This window comes from Mytilus trossulus, unplaced genomic scaffold, assembly GCF_036588685.1.
Source record: "Mytilus trossulus isolate FHL-02 unplaced genomic scaffold, PNRI_Mtr1.1.1.hap1 h1tg000406l__unscaffolded, whole genome shotgun sequence".
NCBI lineage: Eukaryota > Metazoa > Mollusca > Bivalvia > Mytilida > Mytilidae > Mytilus > Mytilus trossulus.
Genome location: NW_026963350.1, coordinates 751,686 through 770,052, shown reverse-complemented (window position 1 = coordinate 770,052; position 18,367 = coordinate 751,686). Strand labels below are relative to the sequence as shown.

General features: G+C 35.3%; 1 protein-coding gene and 1 long non-coding RNA gene across 2 annotated transcripts; both read left to right on the top strand.

Moving 5' to 3' along the window:
* The first annotated feature begins 2,970 nt into the window (after positions 1-2,970).
* On the top strand, positions 2,971-5,620 carry LOC134702174 (uncharacterized). The gene is made up of 3 exons (XR_010104360.1): positions 2,971-3,493; positions 4,243-4,311; positions 5,074-5,620. It is a non-coding gene; the product is annotated as an uncharacterized LOC134702174 (long non-coding RNA).
* Positions 5,621-7,141: 1,521 nt separating this feature from the next.
* On the top strand, positions 7,142-8,962 carry LOC134702151 (uncharacterized). The gene has a single exon (XM_063563237.1). It carries the CDS (start codon positions 7,142-7,144, stop codon positions 8,960-8,962), a length of 1,821 nt encoding a protein of 606 aa, XP_063419307.1.
* The last annotated feature ends 9,405 nt before the right edge of the window (positions 8,963-18,367 follow it).

The following is an 18,367-nucleotide window of genomic DNA, read 5'->3' as shown; positions in this document are numbered from 1 at the left end:
AATGGTAGTGTAGCAGGCAAAACAGTTAAGGCACTGATCTAAATATGGTAGCACAGAAACTTATTAACATTGACTTACTAATTACATGTTGTGCAGTTGCTTTTATATCTCTGTCCCACCAACGTCTCGTGCCCCTATGGAGATGGTGTGCAAATTACTTTATGCTGATTGGATGCTGATCTCAGGTCATTAGGTCACTGACGTCAATAAACATAGTGATGCAAATGGCGGCGATCGGAATGTTGACATTCTGTCGAGTCGGGAAATGGACAAACGGGACTTATTTAAGCTTACTCTTAGCATGTATGGGCCCCCGTTACAATATTCGTGCCTTACGCTAATAAAATAACAAGGTAACAAAGCGGTGAACATGTGAAATAAGGATAAACAGAAGGTGGGAATCGTCGTTCAGTCAAGGGGACCCCCCCATGGTCAAACAGTGAAGACGAACTCTATTCTATTATTCCCAGAGACCTTACTAACAATATTTACATACAATAACAATATATAAGTATACACAATGTTCATTAAATGTCTTTGTATACGCGTTGGCTAACAGTAAACGACGAACGCGAAAACAGAAGAGTGTTTACTGAGTAGCCTGAAACAGTCGTATGTACAAACCTACAGCTTATACCCTAACCCGTAACAATATAATGGATAAACAGTTGTCTTGACATACATTGCCTTAATTATCATCTATATACACACCCTCCTATATCTATATAGCCCATACACACACTTCTATATCTGTATATCCATCCACACCCTCTTATATCTGTATACCCCATCCTTACCCTCCTATATCTGTAAACCCCATCCACACCCTTCTCTATCTGTATAGTCCATACACACCCGCCTATATCTGTAACCCCATCCACACCCTTCTATATCTGTATATCCCATCCACACCCTTCTATATCTGTATATCCCATCCACACCCTCCTATATCTGTATACACTATCCACACCCTCCTATATTTGTATACCCTATCCACACCCTCCTATGTCTGTATACCCTGTCCACACCCTCCTTTGTCTGTATACCCCATCCACACCCTTCTATATATGTATATCCCATCCACACCCTTCTATATCTGTATATCCCATCCACACCCTTCTATATCTGTATATTCCAACCACAGTCAGGGGTTTATCTGGGTATTTTGGGAAAAAGGACTCTGGCCAGTTTTGGGAATTTTTAAATGCGGTTTTCAATGAAATTGGGGAAAACAACCAATATACCAGATGTTAGTTTTAGTGTGTTTAATTCATTAAACATTTTTTGTTGGTGAAAATAAAGTAAGGACTACACCTTCTTTGTTTTTAAATATAACAACATGACATTTGAGTATCAAAATAATGAGTTCTAGCTTCTTGGGGATTGTTACATTTTTTTGATTTGGACATGAAAATTTGGGAACTGAAATATTTTGAGTTCTGTATAAAATATATCCTGTTTCTTTTTTCGTTTTTTATATATCTTTTCGTTTTCAATTTTAGTGTTGCTAAGTCAGCTGTCACATGTTTGGTTCTTTTTATTTTTTTTATTTATTGTTTTTGATTGACAAACTCGGAATTATATACATGTCCATTTCCCGATTTGATCTGGTTTTGGTATTTTCCCACACTTCCTGTTTATTTATGGCGGCCATTGTTTGTCAATGTTGTTTGTCTAAATATGTTCAATAAATGTAGAAATGAACATGTATACCGACATAGGAGGGTGTGGATAGGGTATACAGACATAGGAGGGTGTGGATAGGGTATACAGATATAGGAGGGTGTGGATAGGGTATACATATATAGGAGGGTGTATATGGAGTATTCAGATATATGTCTGTATACCCTATCCACACCCTCCTATGTCTGTTTACCCTATCCACACCCTCCTATGTCTGTATACCCTATCTACACCCTCCTATATCTGTATACCCTATCCACACCCTCCTATGTCTGTATACCCTATCCACACCCTCATATGTCTGTATACCCTATTCACACCCTCCTATGTCTGTATACCCCATCCACATCCTCCTATGTCTGTATACCCTATTCACACCCTCCTATGTCTGTATACCCCATCCACATCCTCCTATATCTGTATACCCTATCCACCCTCTCATATATCTGTATACCCTATCCACACCCTCCTATATCTGTTTACACTATCCACCATCTCCTATGTCTGTATACCCTATCCACACCCTCCTATATCTGTATAGTCCATCCACAACCTCCCATGTCTGTATACCCCATCCACACCCTCCTATGTCTGTATACCCTATCCACACTCTCCTATATCTGTATACCCTATCCACACCCTCCTATTTCTGTATACTCCATCCACACTCTCCTATATCTGTATAGTCCATCCACACCCTCCTATGTCTGTATACCCTATCCACACCCTCATATGTCTGTATACCCTATCCATGAACTCTCCTATATCTGTATACACTATCCACCCTCTCCTATATCTGTATACACTATCCACCCTCTCCTATATCTGTATACCCCATCCTAACCCTCCTATATATGTATACCCCGTCCACACCCTCACAGATCTGTATAACCCTCCAATCCCTCCTATATCTGTATACCACGATCCACACCCTCCTATATATGTATATCCCATCCACATCCTCCTATATCTGTATAAACTATCCACCCTCTCCTATATCTGTATACCCTATCCACTGTATATCCCATCCACACCCTCCTATGTCTGTATACCCTATCCACACCCTCCTATGTCTGTATACCCTATCCACCCTCTCCTATATCTGTATTCCCTATCCACCCTCTCCTATATCTGTATACACTATCCACCCTCTCCTATATCTGTATACCCTATCCACTGTATATCCCATCCACACCCTCCTATATCTGTATACCCCATCCACTGTATATCCCATCCACACCCTCCTATGTCTGTATACCCTATCCATACCCTCCTATATCTGGGACAATACCCCTAATGCGCCTTGAAATGAGGAACACAAAAGTCACGTGTAAACAAAAAATCTCTGTGTAGTGATATTTGACACATTTATATGATAAACAAATAACTGAGCTGAACCATTAGTGTTAATTTAGAAAATAAGGGAACACAGAATAAATGTGTAAAAACCATGGAGCTATGAAATGTGTTCAAAGTATTAAAATTTCAAAGAACTTATTGTGTTAAAATTGGGATTGTTTACCATGAGGAGCGACATCGCAAAAGGATACTCGGGGTTTGCTAAATTGCGGAAAAATGAATCACACTTCGTACCCCGAAAATTTAACCACATATGTAAAAATGTCTCAGCTTCGAAACAAGCCATCATACATATACAAGTTTACGATATGGGCTGAGCAACAGAAGAAAACGTTACCATTACGGCCTATGGAATAACAATTGCGCATATTGCCCCATCTTGTGAGAAGGGATCCAGAGATGTCTTAAGCTAATTTCACCTTGTACACCACAGAAAATTGTTAAAATGATGGTTAGTAGTTTTTTATTTATACCTAGTTATCATAAATGATTTCAAATAAATATTATTGATAAAGAACAGCAAAAATTCAATAAAATTTTCACTTTTAAATGCATTACTGGCACGGGGCTGAACACTTTTTTTAGGCACAGTCATAACTTTGTTTACCCCCGAGAGATCTGAAATGAATTGTTTATTCAATTGAAAAAGGCAAGAAAAAACTTACATGTAATAAAAATAAATTGTAAGTAAACATGACACAATATAGTCTTTGTTATGCAATTATCACTCTGGTCTACAGGAATAGCTTATAATCAAGGGAGATAACACACTTCACACGAGTAAAGTGAGATACATCATACATGTGCTTTTATCCAATGATTTGACCCTGGTCAGTAGATATCATATGCAAATAAACAGAAAAAAAAACCAGGTACATGTATTAAGAAAATCACGAATTACTATTGTTAATGCACACGAGCAAAACACAAGATATTGTCATTTCTCAGTGAAAAAGGGGGAGGGTCAAACCTTCTTGAACACAATATTGCTATTCAACTACATGTATTAAGCTAGTTAGCTACTACTCATTGCTTCTAATATAAACAGTTTAAATGAAGGTGGCTAAGCCACAAGGGAGAAGCATTTTCTTTCTTTGTGATAAAATTTTCAAGAATTAGATTTTTCTCTCTCAATAATACTTATGTATTTAAATTAAATGATAACACAGTTTGAGTTAATTTTTTTTTGTCTTATTTCAGTTCCAGACATATCATTACTTTTAAATATGAGATGACAAACTAAAGGTTTTAAAAAGTCCTGAATAACTGGTAAGCATTTTGATTTATTAGGTAAGCTCTAAATTATTTATTTATGGTATTTGTGCAAATGAAATTACAGTCGGTATGTTAAAAATATGCTTATATGAAAACTGTTGCTATGGTCTTGCTATTAAATGAAAATGCTTGGTTACTGGTCTTTTCGACTCAACATTTCGAGTTTAATCTTGCGTCAACTAATTCTCATGTAACACTGCAAACTCTATTTAGCACTATTTTGATCTGTCATTATTTAATGACGCCATAATACGTGTGATGTCACACTGTTTCCTTTAATACCTCATGTGGATTTCTCACTGATAAAGGGTTTTCACTGAAATACATGTAAAAAGCCTTTTTTTCTCAAATAGAATTATGTGAATTGACAAGTTTTGAAAATTTGCACTTCATTGCACTCTAATTACATGATAAGAATGACTTTTCCAGTAGTTTTGAGGGGTTTCCACAGTATTATATACCAGATGTCCACTAGTAAGAATAGTTATTTTGCTGGGTTTTTTTTATGAAATCTACATTTTTGCATAATTTCTCTGTCAAAATGCACTTTAAGACACAAGAAAATGTTATAGAATGCTTTAATAGGGTCTGTGTATTGTTTTTTAAGGTTATCATCAGAAGTTTTGTCCTTGTTTTGACTAGTAAAGGTATACTGGAAGAAATTAATTATACATGCACGTTGTATTAAAAATAAATAAATATAGCGATAAAAGTGTCATTGCCATATAGTGCTGAAATGACTTTATTTTTTTTCAGAAATGGACAAAAATACACAGATTTATTCAGAATGTCATACCGATGAAGATCACCTAAAAATATTTGGAAAAATCAGAACTATGGATTTCAATATGGGACAATACCCCTAATGCGCCTTGAAATGAGGAACACAAAAGTCACGTGTAAACAAAAAATCTCTGTGTAGTGATATTTGACACATTTATATGATAAACAAATAACTGAGCTGAACCATTAGTGTTAATTTAGAAAATAAGGGAACACAGAATAAATGTGTAAAAACCATGGAGCTATGAAATGTGTTCAAAGTATTAAAATTTCAAAGAACTTATTGTGTTAAAATTGGGATTTTTTACCATGAGGAGCGACATCGCAAAAGGATACTCGGGGTTTGCTAAATTGCGGAAAAATGAATCACACTTCGTACCCCGAAAATTTAACCACATATGTAAAAATGTCTCAGCTTCGAAACAAGCCATCATACATATACAAGTTTACGATATGGGCTGAGCAACAGAAGAAAACGTTACCATTACGGCCTATGGAATAACAATTGCGCATATTGCCCCATCTGTAAACCCTATCCACACCCTCCTATATCTGTATACCCCATCCACTGTATATCCCATTCAAACCCTCCTATATCTGTATACCCTATCCACACCTTCCTATATATGTATACCCCATCCACACCCTCCTATGTCTGTATACCCTATCCACACCCTCCTATGTTGGTAAACCCTATCCACACCTTTCTATATATGTATACCTATCCACACCCTTCTATATATGTATACCCTTTCCACACCCTCATATGTCTGTATACCCTATCCACACTCTCCTATATATGTATACCCTATTCACACCCTCCTATATCTGTATATCCCATCCACACCCTCCTATGTATGGATACCCTATCCACACCCTCCTATATATGTATACCCTATTCACACTCTCCTATGTCTGTATACCCTATCCACACCCTCCTATATCTGTATACACTATCCACACCCTCATTTGCCTGTATACCCTATCCACACCCTCCTATGTCTGTTTACCCTATCCACATCCTCCTATATCTGTATACCCAATTCACACCCTCCTATATCTGTATACCCTATCCACACCCTCCTATATCTGTATACCCTATCCACACCCTCCTATATCTGTATACCCTATCCACACTCTCCTATATCTGTATTCCCTATCCACACCCTCATATGTCTGTATACCCTATCCACACCCTCATATGTCTGTATACACTATCCACTATCTCCTATTTTTGTATACCCTATCCACACCCTCCTGTCTGTATACCTAATCCACACCCTCCTATGTCTGTATACCCTATCCACACCCTCCTATGTCTGTATACCCTATCCACACCCTCCCACATCTGTAAACCCTATCCGCACCCTCCCATATCTGTATACCCTATCCACACCCTCCTATGTCTGTATACCCTATCCACCCTCTCCTATATCTGTATACCTATCCACCCTCTCCTATATATGTATACCCTATCCACACCCACCTGTCTGTATACCCTATCCACACCCTCCTATGTCTGTATACCCTATCCACGACTTCTTCTATATCTGTATACACTATCCACCCTCTCCTATATCTGTATACCCTATCCACACCCACCTATGTCTGTATACCCTATCCACACCCTCCCATATCTGTATACCCTATCCACACCCTCCTATGTCTGTATACACTATCCACCCTCTTCTATATCTGTATACCCTATCCACCCTCTCCTATATCTGTATACCCTATCCACACCCACCTGTCTGTATACCATATCCACACCCTCCTATGTATGTATACCCTATCCACATCCTCTCCTATATCTGTATACACTATCCACCCTCTCCTATATCTGTATACCCCATCCACACCCTCCTATATATGTGTTGAGATTATCGCGGGAACATAACGTTCCAACTATTGTACGTTTATTGTCGACGTCGCATTGTCAGTGGCGTCGCCTTAGGCGAAAAACGAACTTCTATATAAAATGTAATGGCTGAATAGTTATTGTTATCGTTGCCTATCATATATATTTATGGTGCCTTGACCAATGGATCTCGTAAAATTGAAATCAGTCCAATCGGGGAACAGAAGCGCTGTTACCAGATTATTCCGAAGATTAGATGAAGTAAAGGAGAATTCGAATTTCGACGAAGAAGAAGTTATTGCAACTCTCGGAAAACTAGTGCAAAAACAAACATTGTTTGAGGACTTAAACGAACAAATTATTAAGTTAACAGAACCGGGAGATGTGGAAAATGAGATAGTGGATTCAGATGAATATTCAGTGGATATGGAAACAAAGATTCGCCACATACGTAAGTTTATACAAAATGTCCAAACACCACAGTCCCGTCATATTGATTCACATACAAAAACCCACACATTAAATCCAGAAACTATACCGTTTGTACCAACGCACAACATAGCCAACCCACACAACGCACAGTCGTTTGAGAACCCGTCTGTACAAGCCAGTCATACGTTCAACACACAGCAAAGTTCATTTTCGTCAGCTAGTAGTCACCGCCTACCCAAACTTTCGCTTCCAATATTCTTAGGGAACATCTTAGAATGGCAAACTTTCTGGGACTCATATGAGTCGGCCGTACACCTTAACTTGTCACTTACAAATGTACAAAAATTCAATTACTTGAAAGCACAGCTAGAACATGAAGCACTAGATTCTATAGCGGGGTTCGCACTTACAAATGTAAACTATGATGAAGCCGTAAATCTATTAAAAGAGAGGTTCGGTCAACAAGACAAAATCATAAATGCATACATGCAGGCATTATTAGAAATCCCTTCATCTAGAAATCAGCTAACAAGCTTACGAAGTTTTTACGATAAAATGGAAAGTTACGTCAGGGGATTAGAAGCTCTAGGTCAGACACAAGAAACATACGGCACTCTACTTGTTCCAATTATTATGAAGAAATTACCCGGGGAAGTCAGACAACATCTCGCACGAGAACACAGAATACAAACTTGGGTATTACGGGACCTCCGTAAAAGCATTTTAGATGAGATCAATATAATGGACGCAGGACAAGAAATAGAGTCATCACACCTTTTGCCCACAACATCAGCTTTCTTTGCAGGAGCGAAATCGGCAAAGTCCAAACCTTACAAGAATATTGAGACAAGACCTTGCGTTTTCTGTCATGAAGTACACGCACCTACTTATTGCAGTAATATGACCGACACGGAATCCCGCATGGACGTAGTAAAACGAGATAAGTTATGCTTTAACTGCCTTGGTAACCACAGACTTAACGAATGTAAATCTGAGAATACATGTAGATATTGTAACAGAAAACACCATACAAGCTTATGTAATGCCCACAAATCAAACGACATAAAACCAGGTAATGAAGAAAGCGATAGAAATGGAGGTAATACTTCAACGCATACGAACTTCCGCGCAAATGATAACCAGAGTAGCAGCCCGCTAAACCCGCCAAACCCGCCATCTTTGAATTCGACAAACGTTCACCTGGTAAAAGATAGTCATACAACGGAACACGATACTACCATTTTGTATTCAAAATGGAATGAATCACGATCAAATGTACTGTTGAAAACCGCCGTAGCACAAGTTGGAGCGAACCAACACTTTATGGATACGAACATTCTCCTTGACGAAGGAGCACAAAGATCGTTTTTAACGCAGGAAGTAGCGAATAAACTTCACTTACAGATAGAGGGAACAGAAATTACACAGTTATCGGCATTTGAAGGTAAAGAGAAAACCGTGAGACACTTAGAAAACACAAGTCTACCTGAAAACCGATGCAGGACACGTAATGCCAATCAAAGTACTGATAGTACCTTTAATCGCTATGCCTCTACAAAATCAAATGAGTAACATTGATACGGAATATCAATATTTACGTGGTTTAAAGTTAGCGCACACGATGACAGAGCAAGATTCGTTTGATATATCCTTGCTTGTAGGTGCAGATCACTACTGGGACATTGTAGAAGACCATATTGTACGGGGAAACGGACGACCGCCGTGAAATCAAAGATCGGATGTTTGCTCTCAGGACCTACATACAGTAAAGAGTTGAACACGTCGAACGATCACACGCTTAATATTTCACACGTTGCTGTTGAATACAATCCAGAGAAACTTTGGAATTCGGAGTTTATAGGAATCAACAGTAAGATGATCGAAGAAGATAATACATATATTAAAGCCTTCGCTAGGTTAGCATGGAAAGAAAACTCTGATGAATTACCTACAAATTCAACCGTTACGAAAATAAGGACACAAAACATCACTACAAACCTCATTAAAACCCCAAATATGTTGAATGGGTACGGAGAAATTATACAAGAACAGAAAGGACGGCGATTCAGGAAGAAGGTGACTGAAACAACATAAATTTCAAGAAAAGCCAATCCTGATCATCCTGCAGTACATAGGAAATCGAGCACCACTCGTATCAGAATAGTTAACAACTGCAGAAAAAGGAAAAGATGGAAATCCGAATACCATATGTTGTTACGTGAATTTCTTAGGACCAGCACAGGAGAAACTACAAGACCGATCGCAAAATTATATCCGTTGGAAGTAACAAAAACGATGACAAACAATTCTAACGTTCCAATTGATGAACAGGAACATATGGAGAACAGACCGAAACGAAAAGCTAGCCTTAAAGCCCGAGAGACGATACAGAAGTGGATTCACCAGTGATGTCATCGATGAACATAAACAATTACATGTTTAGTGCAAAGTTGAATTTTATTTTATTTCATGATAGACTTTAATTGAATTTAATCGCTAAATGTAATTTCCCTTTTTATATGATTTGCTCAGTATTACAAAGAAAAACACAACGCGAGAGACAATTTCAAAGTATTATTATTTATTGATGGACAGTTATTTATCAGTGAAACGATTTATCAATGGACAATTGAGAATTTTAGAAAATTGTGATAATTTTTACCTGTCTCGCGGCCCCAGTATGTTGAGATTATCGCGGGAACATAACGTTCCAACTATTGTATGTTTATTGTCGACGTCGCATTGTCAGTGACGTCGCCTTGGGCGAAAATACGAACTTCTATATAAAATGTAATGGCTGAATAGTTGTTGTTATCGTTGCCTATCATCTATAATATGTATACCCCGTCCACACCCTCACATATCTGTATAACCCTCCAATCGCTCCTATATCTGTATACCACGATCCACACCCTCCTATATATGTATATCCCATCCACACCCTGCTATATCTGTATAAACTATCCACCCTCTCCGATATCTGTATACCCTATCCACTGTATATCCCATCCACACCCTCCTATGTCTGTATACCCTATCCACACCCTCCTATGTCTGTATACCCTATCCACCCTCTCCTATATCTGTATACCCTATCCACCCTCTCCTATATCTGTATACCCTATCCACCCTCTCCTGTATCTGTATACACTATCCACCCTCTCCTATATCTGTATACCCTATCCACTGTATATCCCATCCACACCCTCCTATATCTGTATACCCTATCCACTGTATATCCTATCCACACCCTCCTATATCTGTATACCCCATACACTGTATATCCCATCCACACCCTCCTATGTATGTATACCCTATCCACACCCTCCTATATCTGTATACCCTATCCACACCCTCCTATATCTGTATACCCCATCCACTGTATATCCCATCCAAACCCTCCTATATCTGTATACCCTATCCACACCCTCCTATGTCTGTAATACCCTATCCACACCCTCCTATATCTGTATACCCCATCCACACCCTCCTATATCTGTATACCCCATCCATACCCTCCTATATCTGTATACCTCATCCACACTCTCCTATATATGTATACCCCATCCACACTGTCCTATATCTTTTCCCAATCCACACCCTCCTTATACATGAATACTGAATCCACACCCTCCTATATCTGTATATTGTTATTTTACAGTATTTCATGGTTTTTAGTGTTTACATTGATATTGTATAAATAAGGATATTAACAAATATGAAAACAGGCATTTGAAGAAATTTCCAGTTGTCATATGAGTATCTTTTTCAAATAATTGAACTAAATTTTTTGAAACTGCCTATAATATGAAATAACTAGCCAATTTTTATTTCCCCTCTTTTGAATCATATAAATATTGTCTAGTTAATTTCTTGATTCAAAAAATTATCTGTCATTTCCAACCTCAAGTCTTTGTTTGCATCTGTTTAAACATTAAAAACACGATGAACGCATTGCTTAGAATATTTTGATACCAATTAATAATTTTGTTATAATTGTCAAGACAACAGATTGTTGTTTAACAGTTTATTTAAACTGGTTTTAGTCCAATCTTATTGTTTATCCATACACATTTTTGAATAGAAATAAACATTTCTGGTACAACTAATCACCCAAAATGTGCAAGTGGTCTAATTAAAAGCATTAGATGTTGGGAGATTTTGGTAAAAATATTATGTTCATGTGTTTTATAGTAAAATTTAGCCATCCAAGTCTATAAATCATTTTCATATTTTAAGTCCAATTTAAATAATCATATGATTTTCAACTATAGCCTTGAAAAAAAATCCATTTGACCAAACATATCTCATACATAATTTTAATGATTCATTACTTAATAGTTGAACACTGGTCATATACTATAAAATATTACCTTATGTGTTGTAACCAAGGGACTGGCACCTCCTTGTTCTACCAGACATCTTGTGATTTGTAGACATCCATTCACAGCAGCCCAATGTAAAGCTGTGTATCCATCAATCTATAATATAACCAAATAAAATGTAAATATAATGGACAATACTTTGTTATCAATAATATACAACATATCCTACAACTGACATTAAAACTTGTCTGATAAACTGGACAATGTTGTGTAATAAATATAAACTAAATATATATCACATGAATCAGTGGTCAAAACTGAATAAAATGACCAGTCACACTTGTATTCATATTGTATATTAACAATAAATGAACATGTTTTGTTGTGAAATGTCAAAACTTCCATTAAACCTGATATCTTAAAAAAATATTTTTTTCAAGAAATGTGTGAAATAATTATACCAATGGATTTAGTAGAACAAAACAAACAAAATGAGACCCCACTTTATATGATTCTTACAAATATTTGTTTCGTTAAAACTGTCTGATTAACAACAGGAATTAGTGTAGATTCAGTATAATTGTTCATTTTAATAAAATATATTTTTGTAGAAACATGAAAAAGAGTAATATTTTCTAATTCAGAACAATAATATGAGTAAAATGAGACCCCACTTGAAATAATTATTACAAATATTTGTCATTAACATGTTTAATTAACAACATGATTTAGTGTAGATTAATAGTAATGTGATCAGACTAAGTAGATAACATACTGTATCTGTGATGTCGATCTTACATTCTGTATCAATGAGGAGTCTACAGATCTCCAGGTGTTGTCTAAAGACAGCCCACATTAATGCTGTCACTCCATACTCCTGGAATAATACAACTGACATCAAAACTTGTCTGATAAACTGGACAATGTTGTGTAATAAATATAAACAAAATATATATCACATGAATCAGTGGTCAAAACTGAATACAATAACCAGTCACACTTGTATTTATATTGTATATAAACAATAAATAAACATGTTTTGCTGTGAGATGTCAAAACTTCCATTAAACCTGATATCTTAAAAAAATTTTTTTTTCAAGAAATGTGTAACATAATTATATCAATGGATTCAGTAGAACAAAACAAGTAAAATGAGACCCCACTTTATATGATTCTTACACATATTTGTTCATTAAAACTGTCTAATTAACAACAGGAATTAATGTAGATTCAGTATAATTGTTCATTTTAATAAAATATTTTTTTGTAGAAACATAAAAAGGAGTAATATTTTCTAATTCAGAACAATAATATGAGTAAAATGAGACCCCACTTGATATAATTATTACAAATATTTGTTCATTAACATGTTTAATTAACAACATGATTTTGTGTAGATTAATAGTAATGTGATCAGACTAAGTAGATAACATACTGTTGTGATGTCGATCTTACATCCTCTATCAATGAGGAGTCTACAGACCTCCAGGTGTCCTGCCAAGGCAGCAAACATTAATGCTGTCCATCCACCTTCCTGGAATAATACAACTGACATCAAAACTTGTCTGATAAACTGGACAATGTTGTGTAATAAATATAAACAAAATATATATCACATGAATCAGTGGTCAAAACTGAATAAAATGACCAGTCACACTTGTATTTATATTGTACATAAACAACAAATAAACAACAAGTTTTTTTGTGAGATGTCAAAACTTCCATCAGAACTGTCATGTTGATTTTTTTTTGTTTTTTTTAAGAAATGAATAAAATATATACATCAATGGATTCATTACAACTCTTTGAGTAAAATAACATCTCACTTTATATGATTTTAACAAGTATTTGTTGATATAATTATTAAATCTATCTTATTAACATGATTCAGGATAATGATCAATTTTTTAAAAAGTAACTTTTTCAAAGAAATATGAAAAAAAGTTACATTTCCTGATTTAGCACGAGGAGACGAACAAAATGAGACCCCACTTTATATAATTCTTACAAATATGTGTTGTCCATTAAACCTATTTAATTATTAACAACATAATTTTGAATAGATGAAGGAATGTGGTCAAAGTGAAGCAATAACATACATGTGTGATATTTGTTTTACTTCTGCTGTAAAACCTTGGTGTAAAAAATGTTCTTGTAAATATTCAAAGTAAGAACTTTATCAACTATAATTCAAAACAAACAAAAACAATTATTAAAAAAAATACCTTTATGCATTTTTTTTTCTCTCACTAAAACTGTTAAATTAAAAACAGATTTTGATTTAATATCAAATTCAGTATATTGATAAAAATATCAGTTTCCATACAGATATATTTTTATATTATGTTCTGAAGTAACATGTAGTTATGTGTTTTATACTACACATATACAATCTGTTATGTTCTGAAGTAACTTGCAGTTGTGTGTTTTATACTGCTCATGTACAATCTGTTATGTTCTGGAGTAACTTGAAGCGGTATGTTTATACTGCTTATGTAAAATTTGGTATGTTCTGAAGTAACTTCTTGTTGTGTGTTTTATACGGCTTATGTCCAATGTTATGTTCTGAAGAAACTTGTAGTTGTGTGTTTTATACTGCTGGTGTACAATCTGTTATGTTCTGAAGTAACTTGCAGTTGTGTGTTTTATACTATTTATGTACAATCTGTTCTGTTCTAAAGTAACTTTCAGTTGTGTGTTTTATCCTGCTAGTGTACAATTTGTAATGTACTGAAGTAACTTGTAGTTGTGTGTTCTATACTGCTAGTGTACAATCTGTTATGTTCTGAAGTAACTTGCAGTTGTGTGTTCTATACTGCTAGTGTACAATCTTTTTATATTCTGAAGTAATTTGTAATTGTGTGTTCTATACTGCTGGTGTACAATCTGTTATGTTCTGAAGTAACTTGTAGTTGTGTGTTCTATACTGCTGGTGTAAAATCTGTTATGTTCTGAAGTAACTTGTAGTTGTGTGTTCTATACTGATGGTGTACAATCTGTTTTGTTTTGAAGTAATTTGTAGTTGTGTGTTCTATACTGCTAGTGTTCAATCTTTTATGTTCTGAAATAACTTGCAGTTGTATGTTATATATTGCTAGTGTACAATCTGTTTTGTTCTGAAGTAATTTGTAGTTGTGTGTTCTATCCTGCTGGTGTAAAATCTGTTATGTTCTAAAGTAACTTATAGTTGTGTGTTCTAAACTGCTGGTGTACAATCTGTTATGTTCTGAAGTAACTTTCAGTTGTGTGTTCTATACTGCTGGTGTACAATCTTTTATGTTCTGAATTAACTTGCAGTTGTGTGTTCTATACTGCTAGTGTACAATCTGTTTTGTTCTGAAGTAACTTTCAGTTGTGTGTTATATACTGCTGGTGTACAATCTTTTATGTTCTGACGTAATTTGTAGTTGTGTGTTCTATACTGCTGGTGTAAAATCTGTTAGGTTCTGAAGTAACTTGCAGTTATGTGTTCTATACTGCTAAGTGTACAATCTGTTTTGTTCTGAAGTAACTTTCAGTTGTGTGTTCTATACTGCTGGTGTACAATCTTTTATGTTCTGAAGTAATTTGTAGTTGTGTGTTCTATACTGCTGGTGTAAAATCTGTTAGGTTCTGAAGTAATTTGTAGTTGTGTGTTCTATACTGCTGGTGTAAAATCTGTTATGTTCTGAAGTAATTTGAAGTTGTGTGTTGTATACTGCTGGTGTAAAATCTGTTATGTTCTGAAGTAACTTTCAGTTGTGTGTTCTATACTGCTGGTGTAAAATCTGTTAGGTTCTGAAGTAATTTGTAGTTGTGTGTTCTATACTGCTAGTGTACAATCTGTTATGTTCTGAAGTAATTTGTAGTTGTGTGTTCTATACTGCTGGTGTAAAATCTGTTAGGTTCTGAGGTAACTTGCAGTTGTGTGTTCTATACTGCTGGTGTACAATCTTTTATGTTCTGAAGTAACTTGCAGTTGTGTGTTATATACTGCTAGTGTACAATCTGTTTTGTTCTGAAGTAATTTGTAGTTGTGTGTTCTATACTGCTAGTGTACAATCGTTTATGTTCTGAAGTAACTTGCAGTTGTGTGTTCTATACTGCTAGTGTACAATCTTTTATGTTCTGAAGTAACTTGCAGTTGTGTGTTATATACTGCTAGTGTACAATCTGTTTTGTTCTGAAGTAATTTGAAGTTGTGTGTTCTATACTGCTGGTGTAAAATCTGTTAAGTTCTGAAATAACTTGCAGTTGTGTGTTCTATGTTGCTGGTGTACAATCTTTTATGTTCTGAAGTAATTTGTAGTTGTGTGTTCTATACTGCTGGTGTAAAATCTGTTATGTTCTGAAGTAATTTGTAGTTGTATGTTCAGTACTGATGGCGTACAATCTGTTATGTTCTGAAGTAACTTACAGTTGTGTATTTAATACTGCTGGTGTACAATCTGTTATGTTCTGAAGTAATTTGTAGTAGTGAGTTCTATACTGTTGGTGTACAATCTGTTATGTTCTGAAGTAATTTGTATTTGTGAGTTCTATAATGCTGGTGTACAATCTGTTAGGTTCTGAAGAAATTGTGGTTGTGTGTTCTATACTGCTGATGTACAATCTGTTATGTTCTGAAGTAATTTGTAGTTGTGTGTTCTATACTGCTCGTGTAAAATCTGTTATGTTCTCAAGTAATTTGTAGTTATGTGTTCCATACTGCTAGTGTACAATCTGTTATGTTCTGAAGTAATTTGTAGTTGTGTGTTGTATACTGCTGGTGTAAAATCTGTTATGTTCTGAAGTATCTTGCAGTTGTATGTTCTATACTGCTAGTGTACAATCTGTTATGTTCTGTAGTAATTTGTAGTTGTGTGTTGTTTACTGCTGGTGTAAAATCTGTTATGTTTTGAAGTATCTTGCAGTTGTGTGTTCTATACTGCTAGTGTACAATCTGTTATGTTCTGAAGTAATTTGTAGTTGTGTGTTATATACTGTTAGTGTACAATCTGTTATGTTCTGAAGTAATTTGTAGTTGTGTATTATATACTGCTGGTGTTAAATCTGTTATGTTCTGAAGTAATTTGTAGTTGTGTGTTATATACTGCTGGTGTTAAACCTGTTATGTTCTGAAGTAATTTGAAGTTGTGTGTTCTATACTGCTGGTGTACAATCTGTTATGTTCTTAAGAAACTTGTGGTTGTGTGTTCTATACTGCTGGTGTACAATCTGTTATTTTCTGAAGTATCTTGCAGTTGTGTGTTCTATACTGCTAGTGTACAATCTGTTATGTTCTGAAGTAATTTGTAGTTGTGTGTTGTATACTGCTGGTGTAAAATCTGTTATGTTCTGAAGTAATTTGTAGTTGTGTGTTCTATACTGCTGGTGTACAATCTGTTATGTTCTGAAGTAATTTGTAGTTGTATGTTGTATACTGCTGGTGTAAAATCTGTTATGTTCTGAAGTAATTTGTAGTTGTGTGTTCTATACTGCTGGTGTACAATCTGTTATGTTCTGAAGTAATTTGTAGTTGTGTGTTGTATACTGCTGGTGTAAATTCTGTTATGTTCTGAAGTATCTTGCAGTTGTGTGTTCTATACTGCTAGTGTACAATCTGTTATGTTCTGAAGTAATTTGTAGTTGTGTGTTGTATACTGCTGGTGTAAAATCTGTTATGTTCTGAAGTAATTTGTAGTTGTGTGTTCTATACTGCTGGTGTACAATCTGTTATGTTCTGAAGTATCTTGCAGTTGTGTGTTATATACTGCTAGTGTACAATCTGTTATGTTCTGAAGTAATTTGTAGTTGTGTGTTCTATACTGCTGGTGTACAATCTGTTATGTTCTGCAGTAATTTGCAGTTGTTTGTTGTATACTGCTGGTGTCAAATCTGTTATGTTCTGAAGTATCTTGCAGTTGTGTGTTCTATACTGCTAGTGTACAATCTGTTATGTTCTGAAGTAATTTGTAGTTGTGTGTTATATACTGCTAGTGCACAATCTGTTATGTTCTGAAGTAATTTGTAGTTGTGTGTTATATACTGCTGGTGTAAAATCTGTTATGTTGTGAAGTATCTTGCAGTTGTGTGTCCTATACTGCTAGTGTACAATCTGTTATGTTCTGAAGTAATTTGTAGTTGTGTGTTATATACTGCTGGTGTAAAATCTGTTATGTTCTGAAGTAATTTTTAGTTGTGTGTTATATACTGCTGGTGTTATATCTGTTATGTTCTGAAGTAACTTGTGGTTGTGTGTTCTATACTGCTGCTGTACAATCTGTTATGTTCTTAAGTAATTTGAAGCTGTATGTTCATACTGCTTATGAACAATTTGTTATGTTCTGAAGTTACTTCTTGTTGTGTGTTTTATACTGCTTATGTACAATATTATGTTCTGAAGAAACTTGTAGTTGTGTGTTATATACTGCTGGTGTACAATCTGTTATGTTCTGCAGTAATTTGTAGTTGTGTGTTGTATACTGCTGTTGTAAAATCTATTATGTTCTGAAGTAATTTGTAGTTGTGTGTTCTATACTGCTGGTGTAAAATCTGTTAGGTTCTGAAGTATCTTGCAGTTATGTGTTCTATACTGCTAGTGTACAATCTGTTATGTTCTCAAGTAATTTTTAGTTATGTGTTATATACTGCTGGTGTACAATCTGTTATGTTCTCAAGTAATTTTTAGTTA